Source organism: Vombatus ursinus, unplaced genomic scaffold (genome assembly GCF_900497805.2).
Source record: "Vombatus ursinus unplaced genomic scaffold, bare-nosed wombat genome assembly UNPS02009205.1, whole genome shotgun sequence".
Taxonomy (NCBI): domain Eukaryota; kingdom Metazoa; phylum Chordata; class Mammalia; order Diprotodontia; family Vombatidae; genus Vombatus; species Vombatus ursinus.
Genome location: NW_020948983.1, coordinates 8,949,836 through 8,976,853, shown reverse-complemented (window position 1 = coordinate 8,976,853; position 27,018 = coordinate 8,949,836). Strand labels below are relative to the sequence as shown.

Here is a 27,018-nt window from a genome sequence, read left to right as displayed (position 1 = left end):
TCTCTCTCTCTCTCTCTCTCTCTCTCTCTCTCTCTCTCTCTCTCTCTTTCTTCCTCCCCAGCCAATTCCCAGCTATCTAGAGGTTTTTGTGAGGCTTTGTTAATTAAGAATTATACCACATGGAACTTGGGTTGCCTAGAATAAGGACGTGGAGAGTTGGGGAAGGATGCCAGAATCCGAGCAGTAAGATGATGCTATTTTCTGGGGACCAATGCAGAGAGAGCTCTTTGTATAACCAGTTTTGAAAGTTGCCTTCTATATTGGGGAGCAGCAAGAAATAACAGTGAGACCTGAATCAAGCTTCCCTCACTCCTGAGTGATTTGTGGAAATACAAGATTAAAATTCAGCACTGGACTTTAGTGTCTTTGGAGTTCAGGAACCAGTGTTATTGATCTTGGAGTAGTCTGTGTGCTGTCCAGAAGCTCTAGAGATGGAAGAAACCTCAGATCATCTTTATACCTCAGCAATGAACTGAAGTTGATAGGTAGGAATGGCGGAGTGGTTTAATTTCTGCCCCCCCCCCTTTCTTTCGTCTTTCCCACTCTCCTACCTCCTGTGGTGGGGCTGAGACTGAGTAAATTAAAAGACTGGGTATATTAGAACCCAGGGAGAACATGAAGCATGATACAATTACATTATGGGGAAATTAAACTAGATTTCAAGAATTTTATTTGATTTAAAATTCACAACTCTTCAAAGCCTAACTCAAGTCCAACCACTTGGATAAAGCTTTCCAATAAATCAAGTATTAAGTATCTACTATGTGCTAGTATTAAGAAACTACTAAGTGCAGGGGATATTAAGACAAAAAATACACAATCCCTGCCCTGGAAAAGCTTTTTCTTTATCATGGAAGACAAAAATCTCCCTATGTATGCATATAATAGTTATTTTCAGGGTAGTGAGTGGGGGCAGGGGAAGAAGAAGCTTGGGGAGTGGAAATAGGAAAGACTTCATGTAGCAAGTGACATTTTAATTGGACTTTTAAGAAAGCTGGAGAGTCTGGGGTAAAGGTGAGTGAGTGCATTCCAGGCATGAAGGACAGTGATTATAAAGGCATGGAGATGGGAGATAGAATGTCATGTGAGAGGAGAGCAAGTCTGAGCGTTTGCCTGGGTTCTAGAGCATAAGAAGGGAAATATGTATGATAAGCCTGGGAGGGTATTTTTTGACAAGGTTATAAAGGGTTTCAAATGCCTAACAGGAGATTGCATTTAGTCTTAGAAGAAATAGGGCAATACAAGAACTTATTGAACAAGAAAGTGACTCTATCAGACGTGTTCTAGGACTATGATTTTGGCAGCTGTGTGAAGGAAAGATTGGAGAAAGGAGAAGCTTAAAGTAAGGAGACCAATTAGGAGGTGATTATTAGTAGGTCAGATGACAAAGACCTGAATTAGGGTTGGTGGTCATCTTGTGAACCAGAGAAAAGAGAAACGATATAATCAAAATGTTTTGGCAACAGACTATTTGGGGTGATCGAACGAATGTATGAGTAAGAAGCATTTAACAAGTATTTTCCATGTGCTAGGCACTGGTGTCAAGTTCTGGGGACACAAATTCAAAAATGAGATAGTCCCTGCCCTCGAGAAGCTTTCATTCTAATACGGAGTGGTGAAGAGATATGTCTTGTAGTCTGGGAAGTGACAGACCTAGTGAACAGAGCCATGGGAACCTCAATTGACACATTCTTTCCAGAAACAATGGTTGTATGAAGGTCAGGAGAATATTCAGGTAGCAAGAAGATGACTGGAGTGGTGGCTGATTAGCATGTGAAGCAGTGTATTAAAAACTCAGTAGAGTAATAGAGAGAGTATCTAAGAGAGCATAATCAATAGTGTCAAACTCTAGGAAGAGATCAAGAAAGATGAAGATTGAGAAAAGTCCTTTAAATTTGACATTTAAGAGATCCTTGGTAATTTGGGAGAGAACGGTATGAGTTGAGTGAGGCAGAGCCCCAGATTGCAAGGGCCTGAAGTGATGGAGCAGAGAGCAAATAGAGGCAACAAATAGAAACAGCTTTTTCTAATAGTTTGCAAAAGGGAGGAGAAAGATAGAATGATAACTTTAGGTGATGGTAAATGTCAAGTGAGGTTTTGATTTGTTTTAAGGTTGGGGGAGACAGGGGCATGTTTGCAGGCATCTTGGAAGGACCCAGTAGATAGGAAGAGATTGAAGATCCTTCAGCAGTTCCAGCCTTCATTCAATTCATATAGTATATTAATGTTAATTTTTAAAAGTTCTTCCATGTATATTAACCATATTTCCATTAACTAAACTACAAGATTACTAAGGGCAGTGGCTACTGTGGCAGCACAGAGCACTGGTTTTCCTTTTGGTGCTCAAATAAATGTTCAGTTGATTTGCTAAGAGTAGTATAAATCTTCATTTCTAAAGAGCTGTGAATTGATCAATATGGTTACTCTTTCCACCACTGCATTTTATAACCCCTCCAAACTTTAGAATTATGGTTCTCAAAAGTGTGCTAAGGTACACTTTTTCACTAAGTTTCCACTAAGTATGCCCTAAATTGTATGGAATGTAACCTTACAGTTAGGGTTTGATTTAATAAAGGGTTTCTTAGCTCACTCTCTATATAGAGCTGACCCTACTTCTTAAGTTATCCTGGTAACTTCTGATTCTGAGGTCAGCGTTATAAGTAAATACTTTGATTCTTAATTTTCTTTTCATAATTTTCTTTCACCAGTCTCATTTCTTTTCCCAGTTTTTCCTCTGCCACTCATTTCTTTCTTTAACCCTTACAGGAATTCTTGTTAGTCTTATTTCCAATTTGCATCTTTCCTTTGAGGTTTTGCTTGTAGTTGTTTTCATGTTGTTGTCATCTTCCAGGTTTGTGTCCTCTTTTTCCCTGCAACTGTAGTGATTTTTTTGGTGAAGTTCTTCTTTTGTTGCTTGCTCATTTTTCCAGCCTACTTCTTGACTTTGAATTTTATGTTTAAGTTGGGTTTTGTTCACCTGGGGCTAAGGATGCACTGTCCCAAGCTTTAGACTCCCCCCCCCACCCTGCCCCCCAGCTGCTGTTTTCAGAGCTAGTTCTGGGAGTCTTCAAGTTTTTGGTGCCTGTAAGGTGGTGTGATCTGGAGAAAGGTATGGTCATTGCTCTCCTGGTCTTTCCTCTGGTTTTTATCTAGGAAGGGCCCCTGCTCTCCTGCAGTCACAAGCACTAGCACTCCTCTTAGCCATGATTATGACCAGAGTCCCTAGTCCCCTATAGCCACAAGCATTCCTCTCCACCCCGGAACTGTGTTCAGGTCTCCTGTTCCCTTGTGACCAACCACAAGTGCTCCTTTCTTCCCTAGAACTGTGATACAAATTGTATATGGGCAGTAGAGTAACAAGATGACACCAGGTCCTGTACTCAGTACCAGCAAAGGGTCCCCTTAATCTCTTTCTGACCAGTTGTCCAACCCCCTTACCAACTTTGGACCAAGAGTTCCTGAAGCTGCTGTTCTCACTTTCACAGCTACCTCCAAGGCCCATTGCTGGTATTGCCACCCTATTTGCTCCAGGCCAGACTCCATCCCAGTGTTGTAGACCTCTCCTACCAACCTCCTAAGTTATCTTAGGCTGGAAAAATGTCTGACCCTGATCTTTTATTGGCTCTGTCACTCCAATATTCAATTTGATATGTTATTTTAAAATTATTTGGAGGAAAATTTGCCTGGGTTGCTTCCTTTACTCTACCATATTGAATGGTTAGATTCTTATACCCTTTCTAAGGTAGCAAAGTTTCTTAGCCACACTGAGAAAATGGGTAACTAATAGGATGGACACACACCCTATCTAGTTTTGTGGGTTTAAACCTTTCCATTATAAGAATGCCCCACTGAAAAAAAGTAAATTTAAAAAGTATTTTATTTAAGATCAACATTCCCAAGAGCTAAGGAAATCCATAGAACTGGGTGGGAAATTAAAAGTTATTCTAGAACACTTCTCTTTGTGCCAAGTGCTAAAGGAGATATGCTTTATATCTAGTAAGAACTTAAACGATGATTAGTCCAATTTAGCCCCCTCGCTTTTTTGGCAGATAGATGTATACATCAGGAAACTGTAAACTTTCAAAGTAGAGTTTCAAGGTTCTTGCCCTTATTCTTCTAGGATCTTATCAGGACAGGTACTGAACTAAAACTCCTTTTACAGGGTCACAGATGACAGATCCCTCCCCCAGCAGTGGGTAGAGTACCTGGCAAAAGCAGCTGGGGCAGGAAGCATGGCATTCATTACTCAGTTATTACCCTCTGCTAGAGAGGAGGGTAATAATTGCCTCTGTGACACTGCCACACGAGGTGACATTGGTCAAGCATGACATATCGTTTTGGATACAAGGAGTAGTAGGGGAGGATCAGAATTCAGAAAAGGAAAGATGCATGTATGGAAGTGACATGAGTACTTTAATAGAATTGTAATGGAGAAAAATGCTAAGCTAGCAAATGTCTCATTTGAGCTTTCCCAGTGTCCTCTAATTGAGGTAAATGGATAGGAGCTGGACTTGAAAAGTTTGCCTTAATAACAAGAGACTGTAACAAAGTTTGAGGTTTGTACTTTGATTCTCATAATCTGATCCTTGATCATTGGTCAGACTAGATAGTATGAGGTCTGATACTATGTTGGGACAAGAAAGACTTTCACAATATATTGCGCATTTAGCTATTAACATTGGCATGGATGCCAGACAGCAAGCCTAGTATTTGTTTCTCCTATCTGACATGTTCTTATCAATTTAATTTTTGATAAGGGCCTATGAATTCACTTGCTCAGCATCAGGGAAGGAGTAACCTTTGGTGTGTGTACTAAAACAAGATAATCTCAAGATAATGCTACTCTTCTCTGATTTGTTTGAGGAGGATGGCTTAATATTTAAAAATCTGAATGTCAAAGAGGCTACCCTATAGGAGTTTGATAGATATGCCTCCAGTTCCTTCTTCATCACTATTTTGCTTTAGAGTATTTTACAGGACTTCAAAATTTGTTCTTCTAAAGACCATTTCTAAGATGCAATGTGGCCTGGATCTTAGAAGGATTCCACAATCTGATGCTCATAAGGCACCTCAAATCTCAGTGCCTACTCTTTTTAAAATATTTCAGGAACTTAACCATCAACAAACAAATGGAATAGAGGAATAACATCTTAGCAAAATCCCTAGCACTTTGACAAAGTTAAAAACAATCAAATTAAAAGATAACTTTTCTTTCCTCTATGTCCTAAGTTATGTTGAAATGTTGCTATCTTTGCCTTTTTTCTTTTCTTTTTCATCTATGCCTATGTGTTTACAACTCTGATTCTTCTAGTTGGTTGGTTTGCTTGTTTTTTTTTTTGCATTAATTTAGATCTTTCCATATTTTCTTGTATTCATATTTCATTAAATTCACATACTATGATAATTCAATTATTCTCCAGCTGTTGGACATAGAGATTAATTCCAGGTTTGGTTTTGTTTTTGGTGGGGTTTTTTGTTGTTGCTATTATGAATGAAGGCACTATGGCACTATGAATATTATTATACAGCTAGGTCTTTCCACACCCTCACCTCTAATTATATCCATTTTACCCTATATATTTCTCATTTGTACATAGTTGGGTTTTTTGTTTGTTTGTTTGTTTGTTTGTTTGTTTTAGGCAATTGGGATTAAGTGGCTTGCCCAGGGTCACACAGCTAGTAAGTGTCAAATGCTTGGTCTGAGGCCAGATTTGAACTCAGGTCCTCCTGACTTCAGGGCCGGTGCTCTATCCAGTACACCACCTAGCTGCCCCTTGTATGTAGTTTTTTGCAGTAGGGATCACTGTGCCACAGTGCCTTGGGTATAGTAGGCACTTAAATGCCTATTGTCTTGACTTAGCTTTCTATTTCAAGATAAATTCCTACCTAGCAAAAGAAAGATTGGATTAAAAGGTTTGTAATATATTTTATATACATTACCTGTGTGTCCTTGGGAAAAATCTCTTGCCTCTGTGATTCTCAGTTTACTTACCTACAAAATGAAACAGTTGAACTCAATGGCCTTTCCAGCCTCTTCCAGCTCTAAAGACCTTGTTGCCATTTTGCTCTCCAACAAAATCTACAGTCTATAATCCAGCCAACACTCCTATTAAAATACCTGTTTTCCTGTACCCAGGGACATTTGAATCTTATTACTTTTTTGTTTCTATTTGTCATTTTAGTAGCTCTAAGGTATCTACAATTTGTTTTGGTTTGTATCACTTAAGGAATTTGGGTATATTTTCAAGTTGTTACTAACAATTTGTATTTCTTCCTTTTAAAAATTGTCCATCAATAATATCCTCTCTTGCTCTATTAGGGAGTTGAATATGTACTATTTTGAAGATAGCTATCAATTCCTTAGATTCTGGATGTCAGACCTTTTTTGTCCGTTGAAAACTATTTTCAGTGAGTATATCAATTTATTCTCTACCTCTCCCACTTTTGAATTTAATGGCACTACTTTCTATTAAATTCTATTTTAAAAAATCAGTTTTTGGGGCAGCTAGGTGGCTCAGTGGATAGAGCACCAGCCCTGGATTCAAGAGGACCTGAGTTCAAATTTGGCCTCAGACACATAACACTTACTAGCTGTGTGACCCTGGGCAAGTCACTTAACCCCATTGCCTAGCCAAAAAAAAAAAAAAAAATCAGTTTTTGTCTCTAATTCCTTCTATTTGGTTAAAAATATCTTTTCTGCGTAGGTGAAACAAATTATTTTTTCATTCATAGATTTTCAGAAAGCCACTGTTAGTAAATGCTGAATCCAAGTCAGAAGCTCTTGCTTTCTCATCCGTGCTAGGTTCGTCCTGTTAATGCTTTTATTGGTATCTCTCAGAAACTACCTAGAACATTTTCCTCTCCTTAATCTTATCTAAATATCACTTGTCTTTAAAACTCAGCTCAAAGCCTACCTCCTCCATGAAACCTTCACTGACTACCTGTATATGACTCCCCTTTCATGGAACTCCAGCTATGTTTAATCACCTAGTATGGAACATTATATTGACAGTCAATCAAACCGGGTTGAACTCCAACTTTCCTACCTATGTGCTCTGAAGTCATTTTTCTCTCTAGCTACAAATTACTTCATCTGTGAAATGAAGAGGTTGTACTAATAAATTAATAATTTATATTAATAATAAATTTCCCAATTTATTTCTCACTCTAAATACTATGATAGTATGACTCTAGTAATAACTCACATTTATATTGTGCTTTGAGGTAGGCAGTAGAAGTATTCTATTTTAGAGATGAAGAAACTGAAGTTCAGAGGTTAAGCAATTTATCTGAAGTCACACAACAAGTAAATATTGGAACGATGACTTTGGATCTTCTGACTCCAAGTCATTCTTTCTAATATACTACAGTGCCTATCAGGTTAGCACTGAATTATTCTCACAGTCTTTTTTGCTAATTCTTACAACTAGACTGTAAGCCTCTTAAGGACAAGAATTATCTTATACTTTTCTACTCCCTATGATTCCTAGTTTAGGACTAATGTTAGGTGATACAGACAAAGAATACAATCTTAGATTTAAGAAGATAACAAAGGTGACCTGATCATCTGGCCTCTACCTTTCCCTTACCTCGTAACCAATAAAGTACATGCAGCATGCTTATATAGATATTTGCAGCTTACAGAATAAGGAATACTGCCTCCTCTGATTCTCAGAACAATACAGTGAGGTAGCTGTGCAGGTGATAACAGTTTTATAGATGAAGAAACTGATTTGGGCAAAATGAGTAAGGAGCTACGATGGTACTAAAATTCTGTCTCTTTTAGTCCAATGTCCTTCTTACTAAATGAAAGTGTCTGTGAACTAAAGTTCAGTTTATAGAGTTATATTTAGCTCAAAGCCATGAAAGCCAGTATAACTGATTTATACAATATTCTCAGCCTATAACGTGACTTCATTAACACTATACTTTGGCCATTTGTGCTACCAGAAAACAGGGCCTATTTTTATCTTCCTCTTATGGGTCGTGATATTAACCAGGCCAGGACCTTTATAAGAATTCAGCAGATTCTTGATTTGTCCATGCCAGTGGTTCCTAATCTCCTCAAACATGAGAGACCTCTGTTTAACACCAGTTTCTTGAACCTCCAAATGACATTTTTTTTTCATACTTTATAAGAAAATACAGGGCAAAAAGCTACTATGAATTTTATAATAAATTTATATTTTAATTAAATATGCTCATACATCAGAAAAAGGTCATGTGAGACTCAAGCCTACAGAAAGTTATATTCATTATGAGTTATTTAATGAAATGAAATTGACTTCACATTGACTTTGTGGGGCCCCAACTTCCCCCAAACAAGTCTGTGGCCTACTGTTCCATACCAGTGAAAGGAAAAATGAAGTAGTAGAAGATCATCCAAAAACATCATATGACCTAACGTTACTTTTGACATCAGAATAAATTTTTACTTTTGTCTATGCTCCTAAAATAACTCGTTTTCTTAATCATAATTTTTGTTAAAGTTCAAAACTGGTTTGTCTTTCCTAAGCACATAGAAATAGATAGCAGAAGTAAAGATACTAGATAATGTTATGGAAGGTCATAAGTAAAGTGGCCTAAAATATGAAAAAAAAAATTTGCCAAAGCTCCACAGAGCAGCAAATCATGGTTGAGTTGATTCTATAGATTGATTCTTGAACACAACAACCTTAATCTATTCTAGATTTCCTGGTAAATATCTTCTACACTTTCTCCACTTAGTGAAATAGCAAAGGTGTCAACTTCCCAATTTCCAGGGGACATAGGGACCCTTTTAATTGCTTGAAATATATAGGTAATGAGTGTAAAGAACACTAAGCAAAGGCAGGGGCAGGCAGCTGGGTGGTACAGTGGATAGAACACCGGACCCTGGAGTCAGGAAGATCTGAGTTCAAATTTGACCTCAGACATTTGTTAGCTATGTGACCCTGGGAAAGTTATTTAACCCCTATTTGCCTCAATTCCTGATCTGTCAAGTAAGGAAACACTGGAGAAGGAAATGGCAAACCACTCCAGAGTCAGACACAGCTGAACAACATCAAAGCCATGGCAGATGCCTGCTGCTGAAATCCATTCGCATAGGAATATGAGATTTTAAAACTCTGGGCGTGTACCTAGATCTACCGCAGACCCACTGAGTGTTTATGAATAAACAGTCATATAAAGTCTTGTGATAGAAAGTTGCACATAAGAATTTTTTCTTTCTTCTAATGTAGAAGACAGCGTTTCCATATCTTATGAATGAAAAAAGCATTTAAATCCTTAAAATGTTCCAAACACTGGTTGCCGACACAAGACTGTCCCTGACCTGAAGGAAGGGTGTTGGCCTGAGGAGCCTTTAAGATGGTGAATAGGACAATAGGGCCATCAGTTGATTGACACACCCTTTCCAGAGGCAATGGTGGATTTGAGTCTAGATCTCTTAGAAAAAGAGAAGTGGGATGTGGGGAAAAATGGGGTGCCTCACTAAGGCAATAGGATTTCCTAGGTAAAGTAGAGTTTAGGCCTGAAACCATTCAGTACTCCATGGTCCCAGAGTAGGAGTTACAGAGCTGAACTGCTGAGCTCTTCCAAGGCATGGTCTCTAGACCATGAGAGATATTGAGAGAATATTTTAATGCCAGGCTGGATGGCTCGAGTTTTGAAGCATGGTTGGGGCTGGATCCTGCTAACATCTGAGTTGCCATGGCCAAAAACTTGCACCAACCAACTAGTGACTCACATCTGGGCATTTAGCTAGACTGGTTCTCAAACAAGATGCTGTCACTAGACCCTTACTTGAATCCTTTGCAGTTTGCCAAGACTTCAAAGACTATATTCCCTTATAATTTATTGCTTGTGAGAACCTGGGGTCATCTCCAGGCCGCTATGAGACAATGGAATAAGGCTTTAATGGAAAAAACTTCTCCTGTTTCCTAGTACATCATGGGAATAGGGAAGGAAGTAGAGAAGACAAGGAATGACAAATGCTATGCATGGATCAGTGCTACCCATCTCTCCCTCCTCTCCTATCTGATCGTGAAAAGTAGGGTACATACAGTGTAGCCCTACATATTAATAGTCATTGACAATCTTTAAATACAAAAGGGAAAAAGAGGTTTGTCTGTCTATGTATGCGTTCATCAGCAAATAGCACATGGATGAATTATAGGAACTCTCCCCCCTTTTTTAAATAGGGCTTCTATCTTCCCAGGTGAGCTATGCACGTGCATATATTGCAGGTGAGGTGGCTGAACTCTTGGACTCACTAAGAACATGGAGCCTTGCCTCCCTGATTAGGAAAGTAAAACTACTTGGTTGATAACAGTCCCTACCAACCAGAGAGCAGTATTAGAAAGTGACCTGAATGCATGATAGGTCTGAAGGACTTGGAGGCTTTATCCAAAATCCCTCAAACAGGACTCTACTTAGATGGCCTTTGATGTAGATAACCCCAGCCTAACCTAAAATTTTACCTTTAGCATACCACATCTCTTATGGCCCCGTGACTCATCTCTCAACTTTGCTCTGGTTTCTTATCTTTAAGAGAAATAAATAAATACTTCCGTCCCCCAGCTGTCAGGGAGGCTGGGTCTGAGCAGTATTTTGTAAAGCATGGGAAAATGCAAAGTGTCTTTCTGTCAAAAGTGGTTTTTGGTGGTAGGACAATAGTTATAAACTTGTAACACTTGCTGGGTTCTCGTAAAAATAATAGTTGACAGTCACCACCGTAACTTTGGGGCATCTGGGGCAATACATGATAATCTAGGATTATTGGCTTTCTGACTTGCTTTGAAAAATCATATGTTTGGTACTTACAAAACAATACTCAAAGCCTGCTGTCTTCAAACATCCTAACAAAATCTAGGCAACTGCTTGCTGTATCTTCAACTTTCCTCCTCGGTTTCCTTCAGGAATGAGGGTATATAGTTCCTCTCCAGCAATTGTCTATTTTCTATTTAGAAATGTTACAGGCAGTCTTGTACATGGTTAAGTTTTGGTCTCTTGGTCTCTGGATAGCTTAGTCTGAAATCCAGTTACTCTGAGGAAATCTCCACTCTGGCTTTATTCATATTAGTTGTGTTTTTGTGAAAAGGAAGTGTGTGTGTGTGTGTGTGTGTGTGTGTGTGTGTGTGTGGTTTTATAATTCCTAACAAGAGAGCCCTTTCTCACCAAAGCAATCACTGCCAAGCAAGGTAGATAGTTCTCTTTGAATTGGATTTCCAAGTTAACCAGATAGCTCTTAACCAGTTTATATTCTTTGTCCCTTAAGGAAAAGGTAATCTGCTCCTGCCTGCTTTGCTCATATTACCTAATCGGCCTAGGTCATCTTCTAACCTCTTGTCCTTTCCTTAGTGGCCACATGCAGCCATTACACTCCAGCTAGAGATAAATACAGATTTTATTAGTGGACCTAATGGAGGCAAAAGTACCCGGGCCATTGATGTCAACTCCTTTCCTCTCTGACCTCTGCTCTTAATTATCTAGACCTTCTTTTGCCGTCATGTTTCTGCTCCCAGCTTTTCAGCTTCCTTTTATCAGAATGTAAATTCCTTGAAGGAGTGACTGTCTTTCTCTTATATTTATATTCCCAGAGCTTTGCTGTGCCACTTGTCAACTAAAGATGAACTTAGAAGTTGAGTACTCAAGGAAAACCTCCCCACAGGTTCAGTAGACTTCCTTAATAACAAGGAAACAGCTCCAAGTACCATATTGTACAATGCCTTTACACATGGGCCTAGATAAACGGTAGCTGTTCCATCAGGACTATCGAACCAGAGAAGAATTGATTAACAACTTAGTAATGTAAACAGGATTGTAAGCATTCTTGTCCATAGAAATGGAGGAGAAAACCATGGAGTACAGGTTTAGCAGAAAGTGCTCTAGACTAGAAATTGAAACACATGGATATCCCAATTCTGCTACTTACTATTGGACCTCAGGCAAAGTAATTGATGTTCTCTTCCTCAGCTTCCTTGACTGTCCTACTTAACTCACAGAGTTGTTAGTATCAAACAAGACGTGTATGGAAGCACTTTGTAAACTGTAATGTGCTAAATTGGATAGGCAGATCAGTGTTGCGGATAGAGAGTCAGCTTTGAAATCAGGAAGGCCTGGGTTCAAGTCCTTCCTGTGAAACGTGCTAGCTATATTTCTCTGAGAAAGTCCACATAGCCCTTTATTGCTCCCAGGTGGCTTTCTAGGATTATAAATTGTTCAGTGGCTGCCAATTTGCATTGGCAGTGGGAATTTATTCATTGGGGATTCCTTAGAGCAATGAAATGAAAGGTCCAATTCCCTGTCAAAAGTGGTAAACATCAAAAGTGGTAAACATAAGGTATTTCTCCTGACTTTCCACCATCCCTAGGAGGAAGTGATAAGCCCTTTCTTGGAACTCCAACAATACACAAGACTCTTCCTACATATTTATCACAAAATACCTTTTCTCCCTTTTATGAATGTCTTCTTTCCCCTACCAGACTTTAAAGTCCCTGGGAGATAGAGGCTGAGTCTTACTCACCTTTACCACATAGGGTTATGTATTAATTAGATATTTAATAAACATTCATTTTTATTGACTTTATTGAAAAGATAGCCACACTTGCAAGACTTCATGTATGGATAGCTTCCCTACTTCTGCTGAATTAATTACTTGTTTGCTCTTTCTTCCCCAGTGAAAATGAGGCATGAAGGGTGATCTGTCTCTTCATTTTTCTTGCTTAGGTCATATTAGATGATTATGTTTAGTATCTATGCCATTTTTGGACTCTGTCAAACTCTATTGCTAAAGAGAAATCAGTCTCTGGGTACAGATTGAAAGAGTAGAACTTGCCCAGTGCAAGGCCCTTGGGCTTCCTAGAGCCATCTTATTGCCTCTTACAGACTTATCTTGCCAATTATTATCTAATTTCTTCTCCTTATCAACAGCCAGTAGGCAAAGCAGGGATCTTTAACCCCATCCTATAGCTGAAGAAAAAGTCTGAATGACTTGCCCTATTGGGCAAGTAATTTGGTGAGTAAAGCCCAGAGCCAAAGGCTCTTGCTGCCTTGTGGATAGGGTACTGGACTTGGAATTAGGAAGTGCTAGGTTCATATTCTAACTCTGATAACTCATTAACTTTATAACCCTGAGTAAATCAGTTAACCTCACTATACTTTGGGCAACTCTTGGACTCATGTGCTAAAGCTCCCATACCATTTCCCTAGGTCAATAAAATCAGTATCATTCATCCATTCACATTGCTTCTAAGAGCTGATGGAATTTTTTTTTTAATCTCTAGGACTTTCGAAAATTTATTTATCTCCCTAGTTTGCTGTCCCCCACTACCCCTTTTTTGGTATCTAAGGTAAAACTCATGTGTCTCTATGTATCTCTCATGCAGGTTTTACCCAAAGTCTCTTTACCAACTAGACACTATTCGCCTCTGTAGAATATTTGAGTTCAAAGTCTTTTTGATTACTGATGGAAAATTTGTGATATGAAAGACTATATTCTGCACTTGGTGGTAGGAAAAACTTGGTCACTGGTCTTTCTCTCTCTCTCTCTCTCTCTCTCTCTTAATGAGCTTTTTTTTTTTTTTTTTGGTCACCACTGGAATAAGCCTGTACATGTAAGAAAATTGAGAAACCAATTAGAATTAAACACATCACTTTCTAGACAGCAGAGACATATCTTTTTCTCTAAATTACAATCTAAAACTCATTGTGTGAAAAATAATTAGCTGTTCAATACTTAAAGCAAAAATAATTGGCATGCCCTTTAGAAGGTTCACAAACCCAGTGTGACTGAAAAGTAAATATTGAGCTTTATATCCTACCAATGGCTTTCTCTTTGTCTCCCTCCCCCTGCTACTTCCTGCCTGCTCATCAATACAGAATTCTCTATATTATACAATATTATATGTTATTAAGGTTCAGTGTCTGGAGTGTTTCCCCCAAATACATTGATCTGAGACACCACCATTTTCTAAGTTGGTACAAAAATATGCTGTTCTTGTGACATCACTTAGATCTAAAGTACTTTAACTGATATTGGATTCTCAAATGAATCTTCATCTGCTGATTTGCCAATGAAATATATTGAAACAGCTGGAATAGTTGCTGCAAATTTAGAGTTTGAGGACATAGACTGGAGTTCTGGCTTTGTTACTTATAATTTGTGTGACCTTGGGCAAGGAGATCTTTTTTATGTTCTTGTAAGTAAAATGAAGATATTAGAGTAAGTGACCACAGAATAGGTGACCTTTCCCTCTTTCTTTGATCTCTTTTGGGTATAGGCCTGTCAGTGATTCAGCTGGGTCAAAGGGCACATGCCGTTTAGTAACTTTTGGTGTATAATTCTTAACTGCCTTCCAGAATGGCTGTACCCATTCACCAGGTTCACCAGTGGTGAACGTATCAATGTACTTGTTTTCCTACCGATCCTCCAACATTCATTTCCTTTTCTTTTTCCATCTTTACACTCTAATGAGTCTGGGATAGAATCTCAGAATTACTTTAATTTGTATTTCTCTGATTAGTAGTGATTTGCAGTATTTTTTCATATGACTATAGAGAGCCTGGGTCTTCCCTTGAGAACTATCTACTCATATTCTTAGACCTTTTATCAATTGTGCAATAGTCCTTTTTCTATAAATTTGAAATATTTCTTAATATGTCCTGGAGATGAGACATTTATCAGGGAAACTTGATATAATGATTTTTCCTCAGTTAATTATTTCCCTTTTAATCTTAGCTTTTGTAGTTTTGTGTGAAATCTTTTTAAATTTTATGCAATCAAAACTATCCATTTTATCTCCTGTGATCCTCTACATTTTTTTTTGGCCATTCACTTTTCTCCTATCCATAGATTTGATAGTTCTCTCTACCCCTCCACCTCCACTCATGTTTCTCTAATTTGTTTTTGATGTGACCTTTTATATCTAGGACACATACACATTTGGAGTTTATATTTGTATTAGAATCTCTTTTCTAAAACATTACTAAGATTAATATAATTCTTTTTCAGGGAAACCATTTGAAAGAATTAAACTAGAGAAGACTCCTAGAGAAAATGTGGTCATATTTAATACTATTTTTTGTTTGGCCAAAGTAATCAGTACTATAACCAATGGGTAGAAATTACAAGGGAGTCAGATCTTAGCTTAATTCAAGGAAGACTTTTCTAACTAGAGCTAGCTATCTAGCAATGGATAGACTGCCCTGGAAGGTAGCTATGTTCCCTTTTATCAGAAATATTTAAGAAGATTTGGGAGTTGGGATGTTGAGGTTCTACTTTTAGAAATCATGTAGTGTTGTTGACTAAACCTACTGAGAAGATTTGATTAAAAGTTCCAGTTCCACCACAAATTTTCTGGGTTGACCTTGGGAAAGTGATTTCCACTCTCTGGGCTTCAGTTTGTTTAAATGTGAAGTGGGTTCAATTCTTCAAAACAATCTTTTGAGTTAATAATTAATATTTAGCTCTGTAGGATTTTGAAATTTGCTAATTTTGCTGTTACATAAACTATCTCATCCAAACCTCAATGCTCTGAGGAAGTCACTACAGACATTATCCCCATATTATAGATGAGAAAACTGAGGTTCAAAAATGAGAGTTGGCTTGTTCATTGTAGCAGAGCTGTTATAAATCAGAAGTGGGATTTGAACCCACTTCTTGAGTCTTTTTGACTCTTAGGCTTAGTATTCCTCCTACTAAGCTACAATGCCTCTCAAAGTATAGGCAATAATTCAATGAGATATTGTATAAAATACTATATAAAATTATTTTATTAAGTCTAGCTTTATACACTAGCTACTGGTATGATCATAGCACATCTCTGGGGCTCTGTTTACTCTTCTATAAGAATATGGGAACTTAACTAAATCTATAGGGACTTTCTCAGCTCTCACATACAATGAATCTTTAAAAAAGAACAACCTATAAAATAAATGGCATTTGATGTTTGCAGTGGTATGGAATGGAAATCTATTATTATTTACAAGATCAGCATCATTCTCCTGCAACTGGCAAAGAAAACATGCTTTGTCACCTTAAATGGAATATGAAGGAATTGGGGATAAGTGGTTATCTATTTTCCCTCAGAAGAGGGCTTTTTTTCTTCCCTCTCCTCTCTAAAATGGGAAAGTATTTTCCCAACTGGCTGTACTCCTCTGAACGTCATCATGCTCCTGAGAACCTCTCATCCTGTAAGATCACATCAACCTTAAAACTCCCACCTCCTCTATACTCCCAGCCCTTGGAGCACCTCACTCCCCCACTCTGATTGGAGAGGGAAAAGGATGGACAGCAGAGAGCACCTCCCACATCCTACATTTAAGATGAAAGGTTAAATGTAGGGTTCTCAGAGCATCCATATTATCATTTCTCAACTGGCTGTATTCCTTTGGATGGGTACTCAACTTCTCCTTTTCAGCCTCTTTTTTTTTGGTAGGGGGGGAGGCAATTGGGGTTAAGTGACTTGCCCAGGGTCACATAACTAGTGAGTATCATGTGTCTGAGGCCAGATTTGTACTCAGGTCCTCCTGACTCCAAGGCTGGTGCTCTATCCACTGCACCACCTAGCTGCCCCTCAGCTTCTTTTTACATGTCATCTTTTTCCATTCATTTGCAAATTTCTTTAGGGCAGGTACTGTCTTTTGCCTTTCTTTGTATCCCTAGACCTTAGCACGGTATCTGGCACATAGTAAGTGCTTCACAAATGTTTATTGTCTGACTAACTAACATCTCTCCACAAGTTTTAGTGCTTCCAAACACCAAAGTTTAGTGCCTGAGTGCCGGCTCATGCAGAACTGAAGTCAGCCTTCTATATAGATGTCAGAACCTGTGTCCAATATGCTTGAATGATAATTAAAAGCCTTCATCCTCAAATGATTTTCTAGATCAATCAGCAAACACTTATTGAGGTGTTTAATTTTGTGCCAGGCACTGTGCTAAGTGCTAGGGATACAAAAAGAGGCAAAAGACTGCCCCTGCCTTCAAGGAGCTTACAATCTAATGGAGGAGACAACATGCAGACAAATACATACAAAGCCAATCGTATACAAGAAAAATAGGAAATAATTTAAAAAGGTAATGCATTAGAATTAAGAAGCGTTGGGGGAGTCTTCCAGCAAAAGATGGGGTTTTAACTGGGACTTAAAGGATGTCAGGAAGAATAGTAGTCAAAGTGGAAGAGGAGGAGAGCATTCTAGGCATAGAGGATAGCTAGAGAACATGCCCTGAGCAAAGAGGAAGTGTCTTGTTCATGAAACAGCCAGGAAGCCAGTGTCATTGGACTGAAGAGTAGGTGTTGGGGAGGTTGGGGAGTAAGCTGTGAGAAGACTAGAAAGATAGAAGGAAATAAAGTTAAGATGTGCTTTGAATGTCAAACAAAGCATTTTGTATATGATCTTGGAGGCAATAGGGAGTTTATTGAATAGGGGTGAGAGGTGGGGGTGACATGACTGCATCTGCACTTTAGTAAAATCACTTTAGTGGCTGAATGGAGGATGGATTGGGATGGGGAGAGACTAAAGTAGGCAGACCCATAAGCAGCTATTGTACTAATCAAGGCATGAGGTGATGAGGGTCTGTGTGTTGGAGGAGAGAAGTGGGTATATTTGAGTGATGGTGCAAAGGTGAAATTAAAGTATCTTGGATATGGTGGGGTGAGAGGTAGTGAGGGGTCTAAGATGACTCCTAGGTTGAAAGCCTGAGGAACTGGGAGAATGGGAGGCAGAAAACTCTCGATATTAACAGGGAAGGTAGATGATTACCTATGTTTGATAATTTCCCATTAGTCATTTTTTAGTTTGTTTCAAATAAAATACAAAAACTTGGGAGAAGCAATGCACTAACTGATTAGTAAAGATAAATTTATAAGCAGAAGGTAGTTTTCTAAAAGAACCACCATTGTATTCCCTTGGGCAAATAACTTAATTCCCCTTATTTCTGTTTCTAATTTATAAATGGAAAGAATCGAACAAGGCTTCTAAGGTTCAATCCAATTTGGACAAATTTGGAAGCCAGAGGAAGCCTCAGAAGCCATCTAGTTCAACTCTCACAAGTTACAGATGAGGAAATAAAATCTTAGTAAACTAAGTAATTCTCACAAGATCATACAGTAAGAATCAGATTTAGAATTTGAACTCACATCCTCTGACTCAAGTCAAGAATTTTCCCCACTGTATGAAAACATTCCCCAAACAAAATCTAATGGAATAGAGTCTGGGTAAAAAGCTGTCTTTTTTTTTTTTCCTTTTTTTTCTGAGGATGGGGGGAATAGAGTAGGTAAAAGAGAGAATTTCAGGTCATAGGGTACTACTTACAAAGGTGCCATAGTAAAAGGCCCTGTCCAGAAAGCTAGGTAAGGGGGAGGGAGAGCTAAGCATGACAGCTGGCCTGAGAAGAGAAGAGATTACCAAAGAACAACTTTGCCTGCTTCAGTTTTGTCGTGGCACATCCCATGCAGAAAATATAATATGGCTGGCTGAAGGGGTACTTGGTGGCTACTTGGGTATTATTGACTGACTGCTTATTGTACAAACTTTGGTAAGCCAGGAGTCCAGATATTGCTGCTTTCAGAATTCTGGTAGGTGGTGGTGTCACAATACTATTCTTGTTGTCATGTAACTTAGCACTGTCTAAAAGTATCTCAGAGACAGGAAGGAAGTTAGGGAATAGATGATGATCTACCCTATAGATCAAAGGTTTTCTTCACTAAAGTGGGAAGTATTTTTATCCATATCAGGTGATAAACAATCCAAAAGAAAACAAGGAATACGGATTCTGGGTTCCTCATTATCCATCCTTGAAAGTCCTCACTAGACTGCCCTAAGGGGAGACTGATCTCTCTTTGGAGCTAATGGCCACAGAATCAAAGTCCTATGAAAAAAAGTCCTAATTTTGATTGGAGTCTATCACTTATGATAAAAGAGAAGTATGTGTCCATTTCTTGAGCTTCCAAATAGGAATGTTCTTAAATTTCATTCTCACTTCATTTTGGTGGAAAAGTGGTCTGTTGAAGCTCATAGCACTTATTCAGAGATCAAATGGGGTCTGGAACTGGTTTCAAGGCAAATAAATGATCTTTTTTCCTTTGGTTGAGAATAGGGTTTTTGAAACCTTCTTGGAGATTTTAAGCAAGTAAATGAGGAGGATTAAAGAGGAGAAAAGCTCAGTGGAAGTATTGTTTATAGAGAAAAAGCTTCACATCTGCTAGAAGTGTTCCCCAAAGATCTGACCTGGTAAGAAAAAAATAGCACTAGAAGAGCCCATTGCTATGGAGGGGAAGCATTATGTGTCTCCTCTGAGGTAGTGCTTCTCAAACTGTTTGGTCTCAGGACCACTTTATGCTCTTAAAAATTATTAAGGACCCACCAGAAAGTTTTCATTTATACATATATATACATATATGTTTGTTGTATTTACATATGTACATCAATATTTACCATATTCTAAATTAAAATATCTTAGAGTTATTATGAAAATATCTTAGTATTATTTTGACCTCATGGATCTCCTGAAATGGTCTCAGGAGCCTACAGATCCGTGGACCACATTTTAAGAACTGTTGCTGAGCTACAAAACTGTGCATGCCCTTTGACCCAGCAATACAACTTCTAGGTCTGTATCCCAAAGAGATCATAAAAATGGGAAAAGGATACACATGTACAGAAATATTTATAGCAGCTCTTTTTGTGGTGGCAAAGAATTGGAAATTGAGTGGATGCCCATCAATTGGGAAATGGCTGAATAAGTTGTGGTATATGAATATAATGGAATACTATTATACAGTAAGAAATGATGAGCAGGCAGACTTCAGAAAACCCTGAAAAGATTTATATGAACTGATGCTGAGTGAAATGAGCAGAAATGAGGAGAACATTGTACACAGTAACAGCCACATTGCGCTGATGACTGACTTTGATAGACTTAGCTCTTCTCAGCAAGGCAAGGATCTAAGACAACTCCAAAAGACTCACAATGGAAAATGCTATCCACATCCAGAGAAAGAACTTTGGAATCTGAATGCAGATGGACGCATACTATTTGCTCTCCTTTTCTTTTGTTGTTTTGTTTTGTTTCTTCTTTCTTAAGGTTCCTCCCATTAGTTCTAATTCTTCTTTAGATCATGACTAATGTGAAAATATGCTTAAAATGAATGTAAAAGTACAGCCTATATCAGATTACATGCTGTCTTAGGGAGGGGGAAGGAGAGGGAGAGGAAGAAAATTTAAAACTCAAAATCTTATGGAAATGAATGTTGAAAACTAAAAATAAATAAATAATTAAGAAAAAAGAACTGCTGCTCTAAGTTATCCTCAACATATATTCTGTCCTGAATTTTAATTACATAAAATACCTTGTAATGCTTTTCTTATGTGAACTAGTCCATTTAGAAATTCAATTGGCTTCAATATAGTAGCTCTTACAAGGCCATTCTATGATAGCTGCAGAACTCATTGACACTGCCAAATGTTGCAAAATATATACATACATACATACATACATATATATACATATATATGAAATATTCTTTTGATAGGTATTCTATAAAATATACCTATTTAAAGGGAAAACAGATTTAGCACAGTAGGCCTGCTGCTACACTCTGTTTCACATGTTGTCATTCTCAAAGATAATTCATCTCCAATTGGTTTATAGTATTGAAATCTCTGGGAGCTAATCCTGGCCCTGAAGTTGTTTAAGTACTAGAAGTTTACCTCTGGAAACTTTATCTTTTCTTTTTCTCTTATTTTCTTTTTTGTACTTTCATTTTTTAAAATTCCAGTTCCAAATTCTCTTCTTCCCTCCAACCTCTTCCCCACTCATTGAGAAGGTAAGTAATATGATATCCATTATACATGTGAAGTCATGCAAAACCCATTTCCATCTCAGTCTTGTTGCCAAAAAAAAAAAAAGGCAAGAAAAATAAAGTAAAAAAAATATGTTTTAATCGATGCTCAGTTCATCAGTTCTCTCTCTGGAGGCAGATGGCATTTTTTATCATAAGTCTTTTGAAACTGTTGTTGATTGTTGTATTGATCAGAGTGTCTAAGTATTTCACAGTTGATCATTGTTAAAAATATTGCTCTTACCACATACAATGTTCTTCTGGTTCTGCTCACTTCACTCTGTATCAGTTCATACAAGTATAGGACCTTTTTCTGAATAACTTCCTGATAACAAGTAGAAAGCTAACTTCTATAGTTTCACATTGGTCACTTCCCTTCTCTAGATGACATAGATAAAAATAAAAGAGAACCATTTCTCTAAATTGTCTGGGAAACTACTTATTTCTATCTTATCCCCTCCTCCCTCTGAGGCCTGAGTAAGGAGGGGGGGATTAGTCAATAGTCAATAAACATTTATTAAGCACCTACTATCTGCCTGACACTAGGCTAAGTGCTGGGAAAACAAAGAAATGCAAAAGACAGTCCCTGTTCTCAAGGAGCTCACAGTCTAATGGTGGAAATAACATATAAACGACTATGTCCAAACTATAGACAGGATAAATTGGAAAATAACAGAGGGAAAGTACTAGAACTAAGGAGAATCAGGGAATGCTTCACGTGGAAGGGAAGATTTTATTTTAGCTGGGGCTCAAAGGAAACCAGGGAAGGATTCCATTGTGTTTCACAGTATTGGGGGCAATAATTAGCCAATGACATGGAAGTTTTCCACCTCCCAAATCCTCCCAAATCTGATAGAAGCAATGAACATTTCTAACTCTTAGTTTCTGAGTTTCTTTCTTTCTTTCTGTTTTTTTAGGTCTAAATTTCCTGTTGCTGCTCCACAAAGATGCTTTTCATCTTGAACTTTCTCTTCTCCCCACTTTCAACACCAGTGGTGATCAGCCTACTGACAGTTGGAATCACCATCTTCCTGTGGCTGATTAACAAACCTCGGCCAGTCTGGCCTCTTCTGGATCTGCAGAAACAGTCAGTGGGAGTTCAGGTAACTCTGTTGCTGTTGACCTTATCCAGTTGACCAACTTTGATCCAGTCAATGAATATAACTCGATGCTGCTGACAAGTGTTGACTTATTTATTTAAATCAGTCTACCAACAGAGAGCTGCCCAGCTGAGTTTGAATACTAGCCCAGGCTTTTTGGGATAAAAGTGATACTGAGAGCTTGAACAACATAGACAAGGTTGTCTATGGCAGAGGTTCTTAAACTGAGGTCTATGAACTTTCTTTTCCAAAAAAATTTTGATAGCTATATTTCAGTATACTGGGTATCTCATACATTTAAAAACATTATTATGAGAAGGGGTCCATAAGCTTCACCAGACTGTTAAAAGGGTCCATGACACAAAATATTAAGAAAGTCTCCAAACTAAAGGACTCTGGTAACCTGGGTTCTACATACTGGCAGAGATGGGCAGGTAAATGTTGAAAAAAAAAAAGTCTTCAGGACACATTTTTAAGTTTAATTGGTTTTATTAAGTCTAGACAGTCAACAAAACATAATAAACCAAGCCCTAATTTGTACTTTGTCTATATTTCTGAAGTGTAAAATGCTCACAACAGAAAATTTAACAATCCTCCAGCCTGTTCAAACTGACTTTAGCACACCCCTGTATACTGGGTAATCTAGAGCTTCTTCAGCCCATACATCCAGAGGCATTATAGATCACTGAAAGAAGTCCATTTTATGCGGAAAGGGAACTGTTTTCCTGAGAATTCTGACTGGGAGCTGTCATCCATGTCTCTTGATATGAAGTTTCTGTCACAATGCTGAAGCTATCCCCTACCCCATGGACATGAAATATAAAGGAGAAGGTTTAGGAAAATGTCGATTCTTAGGGGTTGTTTTATTTGGTGGTGGGGTAGTTAAAAACAAGCCTTTCTCAGGCTGACCTTGGACTTGGACTTCTAGGGAGGAGCGCGGCGTGGTGCTATGCAACGCAGTGATGACTTCATCGACTATTACTTTTCTGATGCCAAAACAGTGTATGAAGTTTTCCAGCGAGGACTCCGTGTGTCTGGTATGCTCACTAGTCATTTTATTCTTGTTTTGATAACTTGATTAAGTCATGTTATATTGTAAGTAGAGACAGGATTAGGAGTAGGCAGTCACATTTGCAAGGTGGGGGTGGTCATGATGGGAGGTGATTTACTTTATGTTTTCACAAAGCACACTTTGATGTCAGAAAATACTGTGTGCTTCATGACATGCAGGTTTCCATTATAAGTTCTATTTATCACAGTTTAGAGGCTTGAGCAATTTCACTGTAACTCTCAGATGGCGTCATAACTTTTAAACCTTTCCTAGTGGTCTCCAGGAACACTGTTTCTGTTATCCAAGAAACACCAGACTGGTCACAGGCTGAGCTTTTTGACCATTGCAAAGGGTAGTGAGTCATGGTGAAACTATAAGCTACAATTAGCCTAGGTGGTCCCTATACTAATATGTCTTCAAATTGGAATTGGAATGAGTGCACTAATGCTTTGTTCTTTGGTTAGCCAGTATTACTCTGGCCTCGTCCCTCCACCTGTTTCTATGCTAAAAATCCACATTCCCAGATATTAAAAAAAAAATCAACAGAAGTGGTTTTGGATCTTCATTTACAAAATGCCTATTATGAGTGAAACATTTGTTCCAGATCAACACAGAGACAAACATGAGGATTTTTGCCTTTAGTAAATGCTGGTGGAGAATAGAATGGGAATGCTAGGGTAGAGTTGGAAGGGACTTTGAACATCAATCTCTTTGTTTTCTCAGATGGAGAAACTGAGGCCAGGGAAGGGACATGAAGTACACACTTTAACATATCTAAACTAACTGCAAAGCTAAAAGTAGAACTTGCTTTTCAAAATTCCCATGCCCAGATTCTTTGTATTATACCCGCAACCTCTCTACAGTAAAGAATGAACTTATTTTTTCAATCTTCCAGAAATATAAGAATGTAAACCTTTGCTAAGAATTTTGTACAAGACTGTCTCATTTCAGGTCATGTATTACTCTATATAGCTGGACATTGTGCTAAGCTTGTAGGTATTCCACCAAGACCAAGAGATTTGTCCCTTGTGGCATGGCAGAGTGGAAAGAGCACCAGCTCCCAAGTCAATAGTCAATAAATATCTATTATTGCCAGGCACTTTACTAAGTGCTTGGAATACAGATATGAAAAAAGGAAGACAATACCTGATTTCAAGGAGTTTATAATCTAATAGAGGAAGACAAAACTCACAAGGAGGCTAAAAAATGAGATGGGGGAGCATTCCAGCATTGGGGCATGATAAAGTCCTACAGCTGACGCTGGAAATAAGATGAGGAGGTTTGAGTTTCAGAAATGATTTCGGTCTTCCAGAATGATGAGTTTATGAAGATCATGAAACCCAGAAGGTTAGCCAGGTTGAAAATGGTGAGGTGAGTTCCTTAAGTGCTCTCCTTAAATGGCAGAGGATTAGACAGGAGCTTTCCAGTGACCAATGTCTACTCTCTCCCATCAGAGGACGCAGATTCAAATAGTATGTGTTTACTTCTTGGGCACGTTTCTGTCCTTAATCAATAGTTTCACAAATACAACCTGAAAGTATAGATTGAAAGCATTATAAAGCACAAGTCTGATCATGTTACTCTCCTATTCAGTACAGTGGCTCCACTTTCTCTAGGATAAAATACAAACTCAATTTGGCTTCCAAAGCCCTTCACAGCTTGACCACAGATTACCTTTCCACCCTTAATCATTCCCATTTTTATACTCAGCCCTTCTTGCCTTTCCTCATATGTAGTGCTCTATTTCCCATCTCCTATACTGACTATCTCCTATGGCTAAATTGTTTTCTGTCATCAACTCCACCTCTGAGAGTCTCTTCTTTCCTTGAAGACTCAACTCCAATATCACCTTGTACATGTAACCTTTCCCATTATCCATGGTCCCTCTTGGAAGGATACGGACTGCACCTGTGATTTCATTGTCATAGGGAACACCCAGACGACAGTATCGCTTTACGGAAGCAAGTGCACACCTACTCTTTCTAAGTTGCAGCTTAATCTTGGGATGCTCAGTTGTGCTAAGAGGTTAAGTGACTTGCCTAGGGCCACCCAGTAGGTATGTGGCAGAGTCAGCAATGGAACCCAGTCCTTCTGACTCCAAGGTTAACCTTTTATTCACTGCAATCCACTGCATCTTTGTATTTATATTTTAAAATATATTTTGCATATACTTCTATGTGCATATCAATTCCCTGAGAATGCAATGCTAAGGCAGACCATTCTATTTTTGTCTTTGTATCTCCAGTGCCTGGCATAGAGACATTTAACGCTTTTTCATTGTTTTTAGTGAACTTTATACTATGATTACCCACTATACAACTCAATAATCTTATAAATATATATGGTATTAGCTTAGTCTTATAATGGAATATAATGTACATGAACTATAATAAAACCACAGGTAAATATGAAGCACAGTGTAAACAGCGCCTCAGGATTCAAATCCTGGCCTGCCCGCTAAGTGACTTTATACAAGTCACTTAACTGCCCAATGCCTCAATTTTTTTCAAAAGCAAAAAGAGGGAGTTGAATTAGATGACCTCTAAGGTCTCTTCTAGCACTACCGCTACAATATCATAAAATGCTGTTGGAGGTACAAGAAGAGATACTTTCTAATGGGGACCACCAGGAAAGCTCTCATGGAAGAAGTGGAATTGGAGCTGGATTTTACAGCATGGGTAGGATCTCTCAATTGGCAGAGACGGGGAAAGAATACCTCCCAGGTGAAGGTAATGTGAGCAGAAGAAGAACACACAAGCGGGACGGTTGAAATGTGAGTTGGAGGTGACAAGCAATGTGGTCTCTTCATTTCCTACCCAGCTGTACTCCTTTGAATTTTACCATCATGCCCTTTCTTGGTACCTTCCCAACAACTCACCATTTTTCAGCTTCCTCTTGTGTGTGTGTGTGTGTGTGTGTGTGTGTGTGTGTGTGTTTTACCCCCATTGGGCTGTAACCTCCTTGAGGACAGGGATTGTCTTTCTCTTCCTTCCTTCCTTCCTTCCTTTTCTTTCTTTCTTTTTTAAGTATTTCCAGAATTTAGCACAGTGCCTGGTACAGTAGGTACTTAATACATGTTCATTGGCTAGTCTGACTATAACATTTAATATGTAGGAGGAAGGAATAGCACAAAAAGGGTGAGAGGTGGTTTGTTTGAATGCCAGGATGTTAAGGGTATATAGTCTCCCTGCATCCAAAAGCCAAAATGATAGCGAGTCAATGGTGAGTTTTGAGAAAAAGCATGACATGATCAGATTATACATGAGGAAGCCTAATCTGGGTGTAGGGTGAGAGAGATTGAAGTAGTTTTGCAGAATAGACCATTTTTTGTTTGCCAAGAGTCAAGGAGAACAGCTATCAATGGAATATGCTCAGAATTATGGCATTATGTCTATCTCTACAAAAGAAAATGTCTAGGATTCCCTGGGAATATTTTCCTCAATCATTAATTCCTGGATTTGTACAATGAGTTGGAAATTTATTTCTTCTTTCCACTAATCTTCCAACCCCCTCTCTTTCCAATCAGGCTTTAAGCTCCAAAACTTGCCTTTGTATCTTTTTTTTTGAAATTTATTATATTCTTAGCAAAATGCTTCTTCTTGGCAAGGCCTGAATTCCCCTCACTTCTCAAGCTAGTTTCTGAAAGTAGTGTGATTCCTACCCTCTTGTTTCCCCCTAAAAACTGTATTTAATTCTGGTTTACTAGAGTCATCTCTTTAATCAGCTAACTGTCTGATTCCTGTTTCTGCAGGACACCTTTGTTTATGTGGCTCCTTTTAAGGGGTTCATCTATTTTAGTAATACATTTTAGGTTTATCTTTATTATTACATTCTATGTGATCACCTAGTTGCTTTACTGATGTGGGAAATGATTTCTTCTCTGCCTTCCCTTCCAATCCCCCAATTCAATATAACACACAATTAGTGGCAGAATTAGATCTAGAAGCAAGGTTTTCTGATTCCCTTTCTGCTGTCATACCACTTCTCCTACTGCTGTGTTTTGTTTGCTGTTTGTGTCTCGTCTCCCTGAAATGAACTGTGAGTT

The 27,018-nt window shown here is 38.4% G+C and overlaps 1 protein-coding gene across 3 annotated transcripts in view; it reads left to right on the top strand.

Moving 5' to 3' along the window:
* The window catches only part of ACSL5 (acyl-CoA synthetase long chain family member 5), a 50,296-nt gene that overhangs the window by 3,188 nt on the left and 20,090 nt on the right, over window positions 1-27,018 (top strand). For all 3 annotated transcript variants that reach the window (XM_027851842.1, XM_027851843.1, XM_027851840.1), the window contains exons 2-3: window positions 21,740-21,925; window positions 22,851-22,959. In XM_027851842.1, coding sequence (XP_027707643.1) covers window positions 21,770-21,925; window positions 22,851-22,959 — 265 coding nt within the window. In that variant the 5' untranslated portion in view covers window positions 21,740-21,769. The remainder of the gene's footprint in view (window positions 1-21,739; window positions 21,926-22,850; window positions 22,960-27,018) is intronic.